The sequence below is a fragment of the Lytechinus variegatus genome, chromosome 7, assembly GCF_018143015.1.
Source record: "Lytechinus variegatus isolate NC3 chromosome 7, Lvar_3.0, whole genome shotgun sequence".
Taxonomy (NCBI): domain Eukaryota; kingdom Metazoa; phylum Echinodermata; class Echinoidea; order Temnopleuroida; family Toxopneustidae; genus Lytechinus; species Lytechinus variegatus.
Genome location: NC_054746.1, coordinates 11,508,959 through 11,527,520, shown reverse-complemented (window position 1 = coordinate 11,527,520; position 18,562 = coordinate 11,508,959). Strand labels below are relative to the sequence as shown.

At 36.5% G+C, this 18,562-nt stretch overlaps 1 protein-coding gene across 1 annotated transcript; it reads left to right on the top strand.

Annotated features, from left to right (window-relative positions):
• Positions 1 to 18,562, top strand: LOC121418445 (DNA repair protein XRCC3-like). The gene is made up of 6 exons (XM_041612329.1): positions 1 to 140; positions 10,905 to 11,042; positions 11,797 to 12,009; positions 14,409 to 14,554; positions 15,673 to 15,885; positions 17,494 to 18,562. The coding sequence occupies exons 1-6, from the start codon at positions 92 to 94 to the stop codon at positions 17,797 to 17,799; spliced, it is 1,065 nt and encodes a 354-aa protein (XP_041468263.1). The 5' UTR covers positions 1 to 91; the 3' UTR covers positions 17,800 to 18,562.

The following is an 18,562-nucleotide window of genomic DNA, read 5'->3' as shown; positions in this document are numbered from 1 at the left end:
CCTTGGCTTTTATAGTAGAAATGACGAAATATAAGGCCCTTTTTGCAGAAATGACGAAATTAATCGCATAAGACGAACATCAAATCATTAGATGGAAAACCTGTCTGTTAATCCACGGATAATCACAGCCTTGAAAAGGGGTAAGTAGTTCATGAATCTTACAGTTACATTTTTATGTGAAATTCTTTTTTTGTTATTAGTCCCACATCATAAAAAAAGGTTGGGCATTGTTAGATCCAGACAGCTGTAGCCAGGTCAGGAGCCTTTCTGGGGTAAAAATCATAGTACTATTCGTACCTTTTACCCCCTAACGCCAGGCACTTGCCCGTATAGGGCCGCACGTCGGAAAGGAAAATGCAACTATACAAATGCACCAAACAGCGCCTTATAATTTGAATCTGACGTTTACACTTCTGTACATGTAGCTATGTGCGAATACGGGGCATCGCGAGCGCTGGTTTTGGTGGCACGGTTTTCGCGCGGGTTTTGCTGCGAGTGGCATCGCCTCTGTCTGGGCGGCTCATTGAAAATGGGGTTTAATGCGCATGCGCACATAGTAGGTGCAATCTCGATACTCGTGCCTTTTAACAGACAGCTGAAGATGTGCTCTTTCTGTACATATAAGTTTCAATGTGGAAACTCGCCTGTAAAGTGTGGATATCGGAGCTTGAAAGTTCATCAAATTTTTGGACGCGTAAATGTTCGAAATTTTTTTATGGTAAGTAAAACAAGAATCCGATTAGGTATACAATTTGACTGGAAATATATTTGAATTATCAAAAAATCCAAACTTACGCGATTCTGACGTTGCGCAGTCCAGATATAAGAGATGCCAGCTACCCTTGTCACAGCCGGTCTCTCGGCAGTCGAGCTGCCCGATGCGCCTGCGGTTGGCAGGGCGATGCTACAATTGTCACAGCCGGTCTCTCGGCAGTCGAGCTGCCCGATGCGCTTGCGGTTGGCAGGGTGATGGGAGCGGTCGATAGTGAGTCGTTCATGCTGGATTGAACTAGATCGTAAATTGCTTACTTGATGATTATGTTGTGCCTTTTTTGGGAAATCTCTGTCATTATACCGTAGATAATTATTATGATATTGATTTTAATACATACATTTGTCAGAGAAAGATTTTATCATCCCAAGGTTATGTGACTCAAGTCAAGAGTCTAGGTGGTTGATTATCCTATTCATTTGGAAACTGGATTTGCTTTTGACAGTGTAATATCAATGTTGACTTTTCTAAAATTAAATTCATGGGTGGAAATCCCAGGGGGACACGTCCCCCTACCCAAAATAATAGGGGGACATGTAACAATAATACATTTTTTTTTCTTTCTTTTTTTCTTTTTTGGTCAAACTTTTTTGGGTCAAAATGACCTTACAACAGTTTGGGGATAAACTTTTTTTTTTCAACTTGTCAGAGTTGCCAGCATCCATAGGTGGCGAAAGCTGGGGGAAGTGTACCCCCCGCCCTTAATTTGAGGTGGGGGACGATCCCCCCCACCTCAATTTTTTTTTTGATAACCTTTTTTTCTTTTCTTTTTTTTTTTTGCTTGTCAAATTTAGTTTTCTGCGTCCCCCTATAATTTTTGGTTGATAACCTTTGGTGTATTTTTTTGATTATCAAAATAATTTGGTGGTCCCCCCTAAAATTGTTGGCTTTCGCCGCCGATGCCAGCGTCCCCCTACCTTTGGGGCCAATTTCCGCCCATGATTAAAATGCAAAAAATTTGTTGTTTAATTTTTCACTCTCAGAGGAAATATTTCACTTCCACTATTGTCTATTTTTTTTCTATGTTATTCATTTTTTTTCTATTTTATTATAATTATTTTTTTTTCAAGAAGGGTGCAGGAGGGGGGGGGGTTGTGTTCATAAGTTGAAATGGGGATGGGATTTGTATAAGTTTTTGTGTCACTTTTGTTCTCTTGTTTTGAGTGTTGGAGCTTTGATGCCTGTTTTTGTTGCTGTTCAGAGCTTTATTTATGTGCAGTGATTTCACGCTAGAATGTGAACTTATTTTTCATTAAAAAAGGAGTGCTCGAACATGGCCTTTGTTGTAATCATACATATCTAAGAAATGCATATATTAAAGCTTAATTTTTATGTTTCCTTCTTGATACTTGAATTACATGCAATGCTACATCTTTACACAATCAGACTCTGCTGCTCATCCTTCTAAAAAAAATTGGAATCGAATGCCCACGGTCTCCAAAATGAAAGCTACATTATCCATCTATAAACAAATTGTTGAAACAATAAAATACATAAAGAATTGGTGAAACAATCAAATACATCAGAAAAGCACACATTTGTATTTCTATACCATACAATGTACATGTACAAAAGGAATGATATTTTTCATTTGTAAAAAAAAGACCCCATACATAATACTAACAATACACAATACTAAAGTTGAAAAAGAGCTAATTGTAATTTATATCAGAAAAACAAAGAAATACATTAGAAATTACAAAAACAATACTTTAAACAAATTCATTTAGGAAATTATCTACATGATGCTGTTTTGATGCCAACTAAATTATATACAAATTATCTCTCATTATCACCTTCATTTGGCAAAAAAAAGAGGCGAGTAATTGTAATTTGCATAATTAATTAGAATTAATTAAAAGAAATTATTTTACGCATAATAAGAAGAAAAATTACCAAGTGAAATGATTACACATCAATTGAGTTTTCTTTCACCTTTCCATTGACCTTTCCATTGATACCAAAATTACTTCAAAGGGCTCAAAAACAAAGAAGTTAGAGCCCGTTGAAGACTTGGGTTCAAAATGGTCACAAAATGGTCACAAAAATCGGTTATGCACTCCATTGACTTTACATTAAGACAATGACCACAAATTTGGATAAATATGCACGACTTAAACTGGAATAACTTTATAATTTCTTGATGAAAATTTGAGTTCTTGGTATCATTTGAAAGGTCTTTTTAAGGGCTTTCAAATGATACCAAATTCATTGAGATTTGAGGATTTTCATTTTTTTGTCACATACCTAGTACATGGGTATAAATATCGGTTAGGAAAGTTTGGTATGATAGAATTAAATGAAAGGGAACAAAAATCGCAGAAATAAGATGAAGAAATAAAAGTACCTGAGAGTTTACTCACATTTTTTGTCTTCGCCATCTTTGATCCATTGTTAATGCAACCTAGTTACGTGACGCTTATAGAGGGCGGCAAAATCAAGTGCTAAAATGTCCCGCTTCAACCACTGAACCAGGGGGGTGTTTCATCAATATTGTCGCGCGACAACTATCAGCGCTGACAGTTGTCGCGTGACAATATTGATGAAACACCCCCCTGGTTCAGTGGTTGAAGCGGGACATTTTAGCACTTGATTTTGCCGCCCTCTATAAGCGTCACGTAACTAGGTTGCATTAACAATGGATCCAAGATGGCGAAGACAACAAATGTGAGTAAACTCTCTTCTACTTTTATTTCTTCATCCCATTTCTGCGATTTTTGTTCCCTTTCATTTAATTCTATCATACCAAACTTTCCTAACCGATATTTATACCCATGTACAGAAGTGTTAACGTCAGATTCAAATTATAAGGCGCTGTTTGGTGCATTTGTATAGTTGCATTTTCCTTTCCGACGTGCGGCCCTATACGGGCAAGTGCCTGGCGTTAGGGGGTAAAAGGTACGAATAGTACTATGATTTTTACCCCAGAACGCCTCCTGGCTAGACAGCTGGCAGAGTGGCAGCCATCTGTTTCGAGGAGTTTTTTAACTTTTTGTAAAATTTCTCCTCGTACACAGATGGCTCGCTATCGTGCAGCCACCAATAGGGGACTTGCAATGCAAAATCCCCCCGTCGGGGCTCTTTAATTTTTTTCTTTAAAGGGGAAGTTCACCCTGAAGAAAACTTTGTTGTAAAAATCGCCGAAAAAATAATTAAAAATATTGTTGAAGGTTTGAGGAAAATCCGTTAAAGAGTAAGAAAGTTATTAGAGTTCAAAGTTTTGGATTTGTGACGTCATAAACGAGCTGCTGCCCCATGTGTTATGTAATATAAAATGCATGAATTTCAAATTTTGTATGGTTCCTGATGACTTAATTTTGTTTTCTATTCATGATTGGGTGTGAAATGATTTGTCTATTGATATACAAAAGGTACAGAGAAAACCATTTTCAATTTTCTGAGAAAATGACATTTCATTGACTTTTTACCATTCACTATGTAGGAATGCTGCTCGCATATGACGTCACAAATCAAATAATTGAAATTCTAATAACTTTTTAATTTGATGAATTTTTATCAAACCCTCGGCAATATTTTTTATTATTTTTTCTGCTATTTTTACAATAAACTTTTTGTCAGGGTGAACTTCCCCTTTAATGAAATTTTTTTTTGAAAATTAACGTGACCAAAATGCAAATTAATATTCCCTCTTGCCATTAATTGCCCCAAAACGGAGAAAAATCAAGTTAAAAGGAACAAAAACAGTGACTTGCCTCGGCTGTCGCGCAAATTCACTTCCCCGTTTTATCTGATCTTAAGTACCGTATGAGCACTAGTATTCAACCCGGCAGAATTCAAAGATTTTGACATATTCCCGAAAATATTTAGAAATTGGGAATTTATCTTAATTTCATACCTTTGTTGTTTTCAGGGTAATCTGTTGTCAGTATTTTCTTTATCAATCTGTCAATTGTATGCGCGTAGGATCGAATTGTGCGGCGATGGCCTTTTGCACTGAAAGGCACTAGTATTCAACCTAGTGAGGATAGACAGCAAATCTCAAAAGGGCTTACATTGCTAGATCTAGATCTATGTAAGTCTCTGGCTTTGATTAATTCCCTGTTTGGTCTCATCTCAAATGGTCTAGTCCATAGTTGGATGGGACAAGGGCAGATTGAGATACAGCTTACAGGGCCATCTCAAATTGCTAGGTTGAATACTATTGCCGAAAACCATCGCCGTATAATTCGATTGCCCGCGCACACAGTCGACTGGTTGAAGAAAAAAATAACGGAAAAAGAATAATCAGCATTTGCTCTTCAAAATAAGATGGGTCTGAAATTCAGGTAAATTCTATATTTCTATATATTTGAGGAAACTCTCCAAACAGGTTGAATACTAGTGCCCTTACGGTACATAAACATATGGCCGTTGAGTCCCCTGTACAGATCGCGCTAGAACTTCGGTCTCTGTATTTGGTGAGTGAAGCCAACGGAGTTCAGCTGAACAACCAACATAACAGAGACCGAAGCTTTTGGTCTATGTTAGATCATGACTGTTAAATTAAGAATATTAAGCTAGAATCCTTTCTGATATCTTATCACTTGTTAAACTCCACTTCTTTCATATCAATCATGCCAATGGAAATTTCTGGATTTTTTTGTCTTGACTTCATTACATGGGTCATGGCGATATGGCAGTGCCAGAGCCAGAGGGAGACTAGATCTCTTAAATTGAGACCGCGCTTCGTTTGAATCAGGCTCAGGGTATCGTATAGTGAGTGATTGTATTACCGACCAGCCTTTTATTACCGAACACGCGCATCATATGCGTTTGAAAATAATCAAATACGCTGAAACCTTTGCAACATCTTTCCAAACTTGAATAGAAAAAAAGATGAAAAAAAATTATCAAAAACACAATCTCAAAGTCTTTTTATCCTCAAAACAAAATATGGTCAAAATAGCTCATCAGTGACTTTGCTGTTTTCCCAACTTTTCCCATAGAAAACACACGTTCGGTAATACAATACCTTTTTCAAGTGACCTTATAGAAAATGATCTTCTGTGTGATGAACAGCATGGCTTTGTTCCTGGACGCTCATGTGTGACACAGCTCTTGACAGTTATGGAGGAATGGACAGTGATTGGATGTAGGAAGTCCTATCGATGTAATCTACCTGGATTTCCAAAAAGCTTTCGATAGTGTCCCTCATCTGCACCTCCTCTCCAAACTTGAGCTTGAGGCTTATGGTATAGGTGGCGAAATCAAAGCCTGGATAACAGACATTCTCCGAGGAAGACAGCAGAGAGTTAAAGTCAATAATGAATTATCTGACTGTACAAGGGTAAGGAGCGGAGTGCCGCAAGGCGGTATCCTCGGCCCAGCAATGTTTGTACTCTGCATCAATGATCTACCAGACGGCCTTCAGGGGAAAGTCAAGATATATGCCGATGACACGAAACTATATGGCAAAGCCTCCACTAATCAAGACCTCTGTGCTATTCAGGCTGACCTTGATGCACTAGTTGACTGGAGTAATAGATGGCAATTGCACTTTAACTCCCAAAAGTGTAAAGTACTACACATAGGCCCTGGAAATGTCAAACACTCCTACTCACTCGGAGAAGACGTTCTTGAGCATACCGCAGTGGAGAGAGACCTTGGCATACTGGTTGACGAAGATCTCAAATTCCATAACCATGTTGCATATGTTGTCAAAAAAGCCAATGGGATACTTTCATGCATTCGCCGCAGTTTTGAATGTAGAGACAAATCTACAATCCCAAAACTGTACAAAGGACTTGTCAGGCCGATCATTGACAACTCTATATGGTATCCTAGATTTAAGAGTGACAGTAAAGCCATTGAGAAGGTACAGAAGAGAGCAACAAAAATGATCTATTCCATCAGAAACTGCACATACACAGAGAGATTAAAAGCACTCAATCTTCCTTCTCTTGAGTACCGCAGAAGATGAGGAGATATGATACAGGTGTTCAAAATAATCCATGGATTTGAACGCATTCCAGGTGATACTTTCTTTGTGTATGCAACAGGCAACACAAGAGGGCATAGTCTGAAGCTCTCAAAACCCAGATGTTGACGAAGATCAGACAAGATGTTTTCAGCCAGCGTATCATAAACGACTGGAATTCGCTGCCCAAAGAGGTAGTCACTGCTCAGACGGTGAACAGTTTCAAAATAAGGCTAGACAAGGTGTGGGCAGACCAGCGGTACTGCTCACCCTATGATGCATAAATCACACTAATGTTGAGGACGGTGCAGATTTCCAAGCTAGACTGCTCTGAAGATACCTAACTTACGAGAAGGATGAAGGACTTGAACTGGAAGCACGACTGCTGGGATCATCAGCATTCTTCCAGAATCTCGGGTAAAGGTAAAGAAAATATTTCACTTGCGAAGAGAGGTCCGATTGGAAGCTGATGTCGTAAAAATTAAAAACAATTTCGGCAAAATTACTGCATACTTATATTTTGTAGGTATTTGTGTATTTATGGTGAAAGTTTGGTGAATTTTATTGGAATAATGTGTTTGATATGATCAAATTCATGAAAAGTGTTCGGTAATACAATCCACTACCATACTGTATGATGGGGTGACCATAATTTGCACACATTTAAAAAGTATTATAAAGTTGATATTCAATCCATAATTCTGACAGTTCGCACAAAATTAATCAAACTCATAAATACCAAACGGAAGGCAGGGTTCCAAAGTCAAATTAGCTTGACGGAATTATAAGGCCAAGAGAATGAAAGTTTTAGATTTGCGTCCACCGCCCACATGCTCCAAAACCGCCCGCATGAAAATTCAATTATTTCAAAAAGATTTAATAAAAAAAAAATTCATTACTTTACGAAATCACGAGTTCCAAATCATCGCAGGCAGTAAAGGTTTAGTTACGCACTTACTACGTACATACGGTATACCACTGCATGCAGTGCACCTTCGATCTTCGCACAGCTGTGGTAAATTGTCCATAGACTGTGTACAACGGATAGACCGTCTCGGCTCAGCGAATCGGAGATCGCTGATTGGCCAATCGCGCAGATCACGTCATGACTATGTGTCGCCGAAATAATTCCTTCGGACTGCGTGCGAAAGTATCGATATCGATAACGATATCCGGTCACATTGTCTACGCGGGAAATGGTCTTGGTTCGTGATCGGATCGCTCCAGTATTGATCGAAAATTATCGAGAGTCTGCAATTTCATGCATATTCACGCGACGCTCTAAAACCCAGAAATCAATTGACTTTGTACATGTTGCCATAGACTCTACAAACTCCAACGAACACGATGCCATATCGATGCTAATTCATAAGACTTTGACCGAAAAGCAAGAAGTAATCGAAATTCACTTACCTGCGCGGTATCGGTCCGAAAATAGATCCTCCTAGAATACCTTTCATAATTCATATAAAAAAAGGAGAGTGAAATTCTAGCTCGACTAGGTTCGATGTGATAGAGAATTGCACACTTGTTTTGGTGGAATACTGTGTGCAGTGGGGCTATGGAAGGCTTGCAATGCGCATGCTTACTATATTTTCATTCATAAATTGGCTCTCGGCAGTGGCTGGATGACGTCATGTAAATAATGAATAATGAAAAAAAGCCTCATGTCATTTGAAAAGTTTTCGGATGCAAATCTAATATCTTACTTCTCATGGCCTAAAGTAGGCCAAGGGGTTCGCCAGTGTCGCGATCTCAAAAGTCCATGACGATTGACTAGTGCGCGGTCGGCTGAAAATGTGTCATAAAAGAGTGTGACCTTAATTTGCGCACGATCGTTTAGCAAAACTTTAGAAAATAAATATAACAGACAAAGGTAATTAATTGTATCAGATGGAGGTTATAATGCCACAAATTCGGTGGGTATCACATTTTATTTACTTATTTGAAGACCTCAGCTTGTGAACTGGCGATTTCTTAATGCTTGTCGAGAAGGTCGGATTTTCACGGAGCGTACGCAAAAGGTAACAAAATTTGCCGATGTTTTGCCAATATTTTTACAAATTTAGGCCTTACTTACAAGAAAAAAATTTGGTAATTTTAAGTCGCTTTTTCTGTTGGTGATATCAGTTTTTAAATATATTTATTAGATATTGAGATATTCGACCCTGCGCAAAATTAGGTAATGCGCGAATTCAGGTCACACCACCATACTAATAATGGATAATTTGTTTTTCCTTTCTAATCATCGAAGAGCAAAAACAGAAATCAGCCCCGTGGTTCGGTCTTTGAAAACACAAAAATGAAATCACATGGAGAAAAAAAACGTGCTGTGATTTGGTTTTTGTAGATCAAAGGCAGAATATTAAAATAAAAAATACTTTTGGGCTCTTTCTGATTTCTCATTCTATATTTCTGTTTTTTATGTATCAAAACGAAATAAGAACACGCTTTTCTCTCTGTGGTTCTGTATTTGGACAATCGCACAGCGAACATCGAACTTGCCGTCGGCTCTGTGATTCAAAACCAGCAACCACTAGTACACACTAATACATGAACACACTTAAACTCCTTACATACAGTAGAATACTGAGCTTTATTCACACTGAAAAACAAAAATCATATTGTGATGAGATACAATGGCATGTAAAAAGTTAAACCCCGGGAGAAATATTTGTTCATGTTTTAATATGATTATTCCATTTCCAGGAACATAATTTGAGTTTGTGTACGAATGTGTGGAGTTATGTATGTGTGTTGGGTATGTACATGGATGCAGTATGGATTTTATCTGTTTGTGAGTTCCTACTATGAGTTTTGTGATTCTTATTATTTCAGATCACTATTTTCATGTGTTGAGGTTAAAAACAACTAAAATTTTTGAAAAAAAGAATTATATATCATATTTCCCGGTTTTTACATATTTACCGGACGCCCATTTTATTTACTGGACGGTATTTATCGGTATTTACCACCGGTAATTACCGCTACCGGTATTTACCTCCCAACCCTGGCTATTTGTATACTCATTAATATTCATAAGTCACATGACCAGAGCTTTTTGAGGTGTAAGATTCTGATCACAAAATTCATAATTTGTGCTCTAAACCAACTTAAAAAAATGAAACTAACAAAACACAACTTCTAAAGATTGCTTTTACAGATCGCACTGTGACATGATGAATTTTTTTTCTGATCGAAAGGAACCAAAAAAAGTGAAATTTAAGCCACTTTTTCACACTTCTGTTTTTTACAGGGACATAATGTACAGAAGATGTGTAAGCATCGGGTTTGAGGATCATATTTTTTCACATCTTTTGCACTATTTTTGCTTATAACTCTGAAATGCTGTGAAAGTGTTTGGAACATCTTCCGTTTGCGAATTCAACAACCTGCAAAAGTGCTGGGACCCCCCGCGATTCACTAAAAATTATTTACGCAAAAATAACGGCTTATACAGTCTCAATGATCATCTTGCATGAGTTTTAGGTCACATGACCAAGGTTGTTTAGGTTCAATGAACTTAGACCATGTTGGGGTATCAGATTCATAACTTTGAGATGTTTATGGATCTACAGACTTAGTTCATGAAACTTGGACATAAGGATAGTCAAATATCACTGATCATTTTTACAAGTTTCAGGTCACATGATCAAGGTCAGAAGTCATTTAGGGTCAATGAACTTAGTATATTGACATAAACCTATGTATGTTTATTCGTCTTAGTTGATTTCAAAGTCAGCACTACTGCTATATTGAATCTTGTAACGCGTGCTAGACTGCCAGATGTGTTCCACTTGTTTTTGGCAAACCACATTTGTACCTGATTCTGATTTGTAACTAAATACACAAAATAACCATCTCGGTTGTACTAAGTAGGCCTACTCTACATTGCTTATTTGTATGATGTCCACCCCCATTGAGGAAAAATGTGGACAGATGATAATATGCTCGCACAAAAGGGACATTTTCACCCTTACATCAAGTAAATTTTACATTCGATTAATTTTCAACCTTTTCTGTGTATTTAGTGGTTTGAATTAAGAAAAATGATATGCATGTGTTGTCTGCATTTGCAAGTTTCAACTGTCGACCCATCCATACAGATATAATTAGAAAATGTTTAAGTCAAAGTAATTGAACAAATCATATTGTATATTCTACGCGTAGAATCCTTCATTTTGGTGTTGTTTATTTTTGGGTGTTTTCTTACAGCTAATCTTCGAAGCTTTGAATCAGTACTTCATCTTTCTCCTGCTGATCTGGGGAGATGTACAAAGTTGTCCTCAAGAGATGTCTCTGTTGTTATCAAGGCTGTTTCAGAGGAGGTTTACAAAATTAAATACACCACCGGTAATGTAGATCTGTTGATATATTGTCAGTTGGTACACCCAAACTGATTATTATCATATTATAGGCTTGCTCAGAGTCAGAATGGGGTGCCAGAGATATTCTATGATTAAAGGCAAATATTGCATGGTTCGACTAATATGTCATCCAGTAAAAGTGCTATTTATACCCCCCAAAAACCAAACAAACAAAAACAAAAAGCCCTTACAAGCCATCCAATAAAAATATTATTTATTTACCACCCCCCCCAAAAAAAAAGTAATTGAGCAAATTATGTCACTTATTGCACTCAGTTATTATGGCCCGACTTGATAAATTCATTTTATAATGGAAATCCTACTCCATTTATCTCTTTAAGACGTTATTTATTACCATTGCGCATTGCATTGCCTATACGGTACCATGAGCTCATAATATTTCATCAGTAATAACAGAAAATATAGATTAATATCTCCTGTGTAATATTTCGTTTTAGATTGATTGATTCATATTTATATCTCCTACCTAAAAATAGTTACTGTGTAAGCTGTTATATTTTTGAAAGGGCATTATTTTCACAAATTTTGTGAATTGAAGTACTTGTACTTTGTTTTATCATATGTAATACTCATGTTGCTCATTATTTATGTCACTTTTAATATTCTTGCTTTCTATTTTTATCTTTCTCTCTCTTTCTCTTTCTCTCTCTCTCACTCTCTGTCTCTCTTCCTCTCACCCTCTTTCTCTGTCTTTCTTCTACCCCATTCCTCCATTATAGCTTTGACTCTTTCAAAACAAAGAAAAGAAGATTGCCTGGAACCGACTCACCTGACCACGGGGTGTCCGATCCTTGATGACTTCCTCCATGGTGGCATCCTGGTAAAGGGAATAACGGAAGTAGCAGGGCAGAGTGCTGCAGGGAAGACACAGTTCTGTCTTCAGCTCTGTCTTACAGCACAGTTGCCTATCCAACAGGGTGGTCTTGCTTGTGGTGAGCAGTCCAACAGTCATCAGTAAACACCATGGCCCGTATTCTGAAGTTGGGCTTTACAGTCCGACCTCTCTTATCTGGCCTCCCTTATCCGGATCTCTCTATTATCCGGACGCACACTTGCCATGATTTTTTTTTTTTTAATCTAGTACCGGTACATGACTAAATGAGATTTCAATCTAAACTCAATCTTATACGTAAACTCACTTTGATTACATATATTTCCCAATGTAGTCACCCTACACCAAACATATTTTTCATGAAAATATCTCACCCAAATCACCAAAAGAACTTCAGGAATGATAATTTCCAGTAAATCAGGGTGCAGTGCAAACATTTCATCACGTTTCTCTTTTTGCTTTGCGGGAAAAACAACACATGTCTTGCTAGCTAACTTTAGGCCTCAATACGGACAGCGCCATCTATCGTGTTTGAGCCTACAGTCAGTGTAACAATGGCTGACATTGCAAAGTTGCGATACCCGCCGCGATGATCTAATTTTAAAATTTGGTTTCATTGAGTCATTCTCTTTCTTTCGAGGTATGCTCGATGTATACCTCAGTCATTTTAGCAGGTAAATTATCCAAGAGGTTTGGCCATCGATCGATTTCATTTCCATAAAAACACTGCCTATAATTTGCACTAACTCTGCAGTGAATATTGCGCAGCTGCGTGTACTTAATATTGGGTCTCCCAGATCCGGATAAATCCCTTATCCGGATTGGTGCTGGTCCCAACATGTCCGGATAAGAGAGGTTGGACTGTATTTAAATTTTGATATGTCACATTGAAAAAAATGATTTTCTTTTTAATCTGTAAGATAATATGAAGAGCTTTGTTTAGTGTGAGTGACTGCAGAGTAATCCCCAGCAGGTATAGTAATAGGAGTATTGTGTTGCTTTGCAAAGCAAGTACTGGCTGCAATAAAGAGAAAACTAATTATTACTTTTGTATAGATAATAGAATAGAAAGTACAATTGCACAAAAAATGGTTTTGTGGCACATTAAGGGTTAAACTCTGGTTTAAAATTGTGGATTAAGTGTGGATTAGCCAGTTATGACATAAATCTCTAACAGTAGAGGTTGAGTGTATCAGCTCATTTGACTCTCAAAACAATCTTAACTATCTGTAACTGTTTTAACTATCTATCCTTTTTTTTATCATTGAAGAAGCAGGTAAGGGCATAGTAAACATGAAAAGCATACAATGAAAACAAATTATTTGACATGTTTGGCTTCCCATAATTTTAGCACAGAGTTAGTCCAAAGTCTAAGTCAAACCTGAGTTCAGAATGTGAGCCATAATGATTTTGTAAAATAGGCGGACTACAATATAAAATTGTTGCTAGGGTGTTTAAACCTTGTATCCCAAAATTTGAAAATTGGGAGGACAGCTCAGAAAAAGCTTGATCTTAGAATTATGACATAAGAAACAACCTTCTTTTTGTCTGGAAAGAATACTCAACAGGAATTAGGAGGCTATTTTAATGAAATATTAGATTACCACCATTGCCATTTTTCTAAAGCACAGCTTTTTTTGGTAGGCTGCCCTCAAAATGATTTAAATTTTCAGATGCAAGGTTTGAACAACTCGGTGATGATTTATGTCTGGCTTTCTAGGCACTACATAATATTACGCCAGTTCTATCAAAGCTGTCAATAAGATGCTTTTAACATTTCAAGGGATAAATTATTGTTGCGTACCCATTTACAGAGTTGCAAATTAGTAGGATTTTATGGTAAAAAAGAAACTGAAAGGATTTTTGAAAATTGTAAGAATGGTGACCTTTTGATATGTTTTTCAAAGTTTTAAAGAAAATAGGTTAAAGGTAAATGCCAGTTGTGGTAATAATATCAAAATGACTTTTTTCTGACTTATGATTTTCATACAGATCGAGCATACTGATCTTATGATTTTCATTACAGATCGAGCATACTGATCTTAAACAAATAGGAGTAATGCCGAAAATTTGTTAAACAAATTATAATCTCCTATAAAAGCCTCTTAATTTGATATCAAAATGAGTTCGTACAGAATCCAATGAAATGACCACCAAAGTGTCTGTTTGTATAAATTAAACATATGTGCCAAAGGAATCTGGAAGAAATTGTGTAATTGCTTAGAAATCAGCAAATAAGCACAGGATTCGGGTCAAGCGTCGGGCCCGACATTCAAAGCCATAATTATACACTGTCTCACGTGCGCTTATCTGTGTTGGTGATCTTCAGTGTCAACATTTTTCAGCGTAGATTTCAAGATCTATAGCCTGGTTACATATCCTCTAGAGCATGACACCACTACACCTAGTTTACCAGCGACATCGTACCATTTAACAAAATATCAGTAATAAAATAAAGTATATAACATTGCTTATAAATTTTGTTGATGCTTTTCACAGGTGTGGTTTATATTTGTACTGAAGATGTCTTCCCAAGCAAGAGGTTACAGCAACTGATCTCATCGTTCAACAGGAAGATTGGGCCTTCTCTTGCAAAGCAGCTGGCTGTAGGGGATCGTATTTACGTTGAACATGTAGCAGAGAAGGTAAAAGAGACTTTCGTAGAGTACTTCAGTGTGATGTCATCAATATCCTTATTCATTTCAGCATGTTCATGACCATATTTTGATAGAGTCAAAGAAAATTTTCATGATGGCCTAAGGTTTGGCCATATCAAAACCTAATAGGCCTTATTGAAATCATTGTAAAGTGGGAAAAATAGGTAGTCGTATGGCCACATCGTGGGACCCTGTGGACCCATGCTCACCAAATTTGGATAGTGGATATTCCTTTTACTCTGTCAGAGACGATGAAATACAAAGAAACGTTTTTTGTTCTGTCATCGCTTCGGTACTCATTTTATTTTGTTGTTGTCTTATTTACATTTTAGTAGGGGGATGAAAGGATCCTAATTTTCTATTTTTTTATTCTAAGAGGATGAATTGTCTTTTAAAGATTATGAGTCATTCTGATTGTGATATCTATTATTTGATATCTTCATGTTTGAATAATAATTCCTTTCTTTGTTAAGAAGAACCAAGATGCGGGAGGGGGCTTTCACAAATCTCATTTTTCTTTTACAGATTTCTGACTGACTCCAACATATTGCTATAGCCACCTTTCCAATATGTTCTTTCATTTTGATGATTAAATTTTGATTTGTTAATAGAGAAACGATCCTCACTTTTATCTTGTTGTGATTAATGTAATCACCCACTTGATATGATTTTTTATTTTTCTTTATAATAAAAATGTTAGCTCAGTAGAGCAATGAAATTACAATGTCAGTCTTTGGATTTCATTGGAGCAGGGATTCATGGGCAACTTAATTTTTTTTTCGTACTTCTTTATTTATGTTCCTTTATGTATGTATTTATTTAATAATTTTATTAAGTGGTTATCTGGCAACCCTTTCTTTGATTGTTTCTGTTTTTCTCCTGATTTTTAAGAACCTCTGTTTGACTTTTTATTGCATCTGCAATGATAGATACTAAGTTACTCATATTTTGTAAAATTTGTATTGGACACATGTATGTATTCACCTACCTATTATCATACTACTCTCTATGAGTGCCAATGTAAACAGATGAATTCAAGTGTAAAATTGTTTTCTATTTGATTTTTGCTCTGAAGAATTACCGTTAACCTCATATTTTCTCTCTAGGATCAACTGTGGCACTGCCTTGAGAAACGTCTCCCCCTCCTGCTGTCCAGAGGTATGGTGAAACTTGCCGTGGTCGACTCGTTGGCAGCCATATTTAGGAGTGAGTTTGAGCTGCGAGACACGGTGAAACGAGCAAGGGAGCTTCAGCGTGTAGGTGCCCATCTACACAGGCTTAGCTCCCAGTACAATGCCGCTGTAGTTTGCGTGAACCAGGTGAGCACTTAACGTCACACCTGGGAAACAGACTCAAGACCTACCAAAAGTATTATGTTATTTTCCAGTGTCATACGATTGGTCGGTTTGAAGTCGGTTCCATTTGGGAAACTGCAGCATAATCAAGCAGGAGGGAGCAGTTAATTTATTCTTTTGCAATATTGCCATCGGTATTCAGTGTTTTGAAACAATGCATTATGGGATTGTTGGCCCTTTTTTGGTAAAGTACAGTCATGAACATGAAGTTATGGGTTTAGATACTGGCCCAGACATTAACAATAAAGTATGTTTTTGGATATGGGTGAATCTACAGAAGTCAAACCCACTAGAACCACAGAAATCTGCTTGACTTAGGCAAAGTTTGACTTGAAATGTGTAAATGATAGCTCATGCTTGCATATTATGAAGAAAAAAGATGCTTTGAGGCAGTTGTTGGACTTTTTGAAGGTTGACTTAAACAGAGTCTATGTATGACTGATTGAAACTTTATGGTTCTAATTTTTTTTATGTTCTTACTTGAAAACCTTGGACAAGCTAAACAAGCTATTCAATTTAAACAGTTCCTAATAAATAACTGCAATAATTGGAATCTAATTTGATACATTATCCAGCTTTTGTATTGTCAAAAACAACTGTTATTTGAAAAGTATGTTTATGGTATGAAAATATTACTGAACAGGTCTTATTTGATTTTAAATTACTTGTCTAAAAGAATTTAACAGTTGATTAAGTAAGTGCTTTAAAAAGAATGTATCTTTTGATTCAATCATCAAATTCTAGGCATTTTCCAACAATAAACATAGAATTTTGTAAAAGAAGAATGAGACTTTTTGAAAGAAATATACTCTACTGTTCCGCTTATTCTGCTTTAAAGGCCAAGTACACTTCAGAAAAAAGTTGATTTGAATAAATAAAGAAAAATCAAACTAGCATAACGCTGATAATTTCATCAAAATTGGATGTAAAATAAGAAAGTTAAAGCATTTTAAAGTTTTGCTTATTTTTCACAAAACAATAATATGCACATCTCAATGACATGCAAATGAGACGGTAAATGATGTCCCTCACTATTTCTTTTGTCCTCTATTTTTTTTATATATACAATATACAATATTTCAAATAGATTTTTAACAGATTTGACAATAAGGACCAACTTGACTTAACTATATACATGTTGTATTAAACAATGCGAATTCCACATGTTCATGGAGGATTTAATCGTTTTTTCATTTGACAAAGTGGAGAAAATTAGAAAATTTCATATAATAAAATACAAAAAAGAAATTGTGAATGGATGATGTCATCAGTTTCATTTGCATACCGACCAGGATGTGGATAAACTGTTTTGTGAAATTCAGTAAAACTTTGAAATGTCATGACTTTCTTATTTTACATCCGATTTTGATGAAATTTTCAGTGTTATGCTTGATGGATTTTTCTCTTTTTATTCAAATCAACTTTTAGTTGGGGTCCTTTGACTTACATTTCTGATGTCAGAAAGCTACTTAGTCTGATTAGCATTATGATTTCAATTACTCCTGGAATTTTTTTTCTTTTTCAATAAACCATCCTCATTTTTGTCCTCATTATATCATTATATTCATCCAGGTAACAGCAAATATGAAAGCGTCACTTGATCCCACCGAGTCGGACATGATGCCTGCCCTGGGTCTCACCTGGTCCAACATCGTCAAGGTTCGTCTTATGCTCAGTCGGACACCCTACAGGTTGCCCCCGTCAGATGCGACAAACAAGAGAACTAATAGAACTCCTGTGAATGGGGAATGTAGCCATGAAAGTGAACTCAAAGCGGAGGTGCCAGTCAGACAAATAGAGATTTTATTTGCACCTCATTTACCCAAAGATGTCTGTTATTATATTGTGGATGCTGATGGGGTCAAAGGGTTACAATGAAGAGCAGAGATGTCTTATTAGATCTGACGAACAGACAGTTTGAGGGAAAAGATTTCAGTGATTCATGAGGAGGACGATTATCTTTGGAAATCTAATGTAAAGACAGTCCTTGGGGAAAGTTTTCAGTGAACATTGAGAAGGGAAATATTCTTACATCTGTTGCATAGACAGTCGTTGGGAAAGGGTGACATTGAGCTGTTGGAGAGGACAATTTTCTTCATAAATCTGATGAAGGGATAGTCTTTAGGAAAGGTTTACAAGTGAACCTTTGAGAAGGAAAGTGATCTAATTAAATCCAACAAACAGACAATCTTAATTTATTTATACATGTCAGGGAATAATTCACTTTGATTGGCATTTTTGGTCATAAGAGAAAAGCTCTCAACTAATTTCTATACAGACCTGTATAGAAATCTTCTACAGAAAAGACTTTTTTGTATAGCAATAGCTATGCATATAGTCTTTTGTATAGCATATTTTTAAATAGGACTGTACATTACTTAGTTGAGAGCTTTTCTCTTATCCCAAAAATGCTATTCAAATTTGTAAAGCAAAATTAATTCCCTGCATTTTGGATTTGAGAAATCTTATGTCAATTGTCAAACATAAGATTTTCTGCAAAATTCAATGCAGATTACACATACTGAAGTTCAAAAAGGGTTGTGACCAAACCATTCGGGGAAATCGGTGATCCATTGAGTACAAAATGATTTTCTTAGATGATACTATAGGGATAAGTTATTCCTTATGAGCAAAAAGAAAA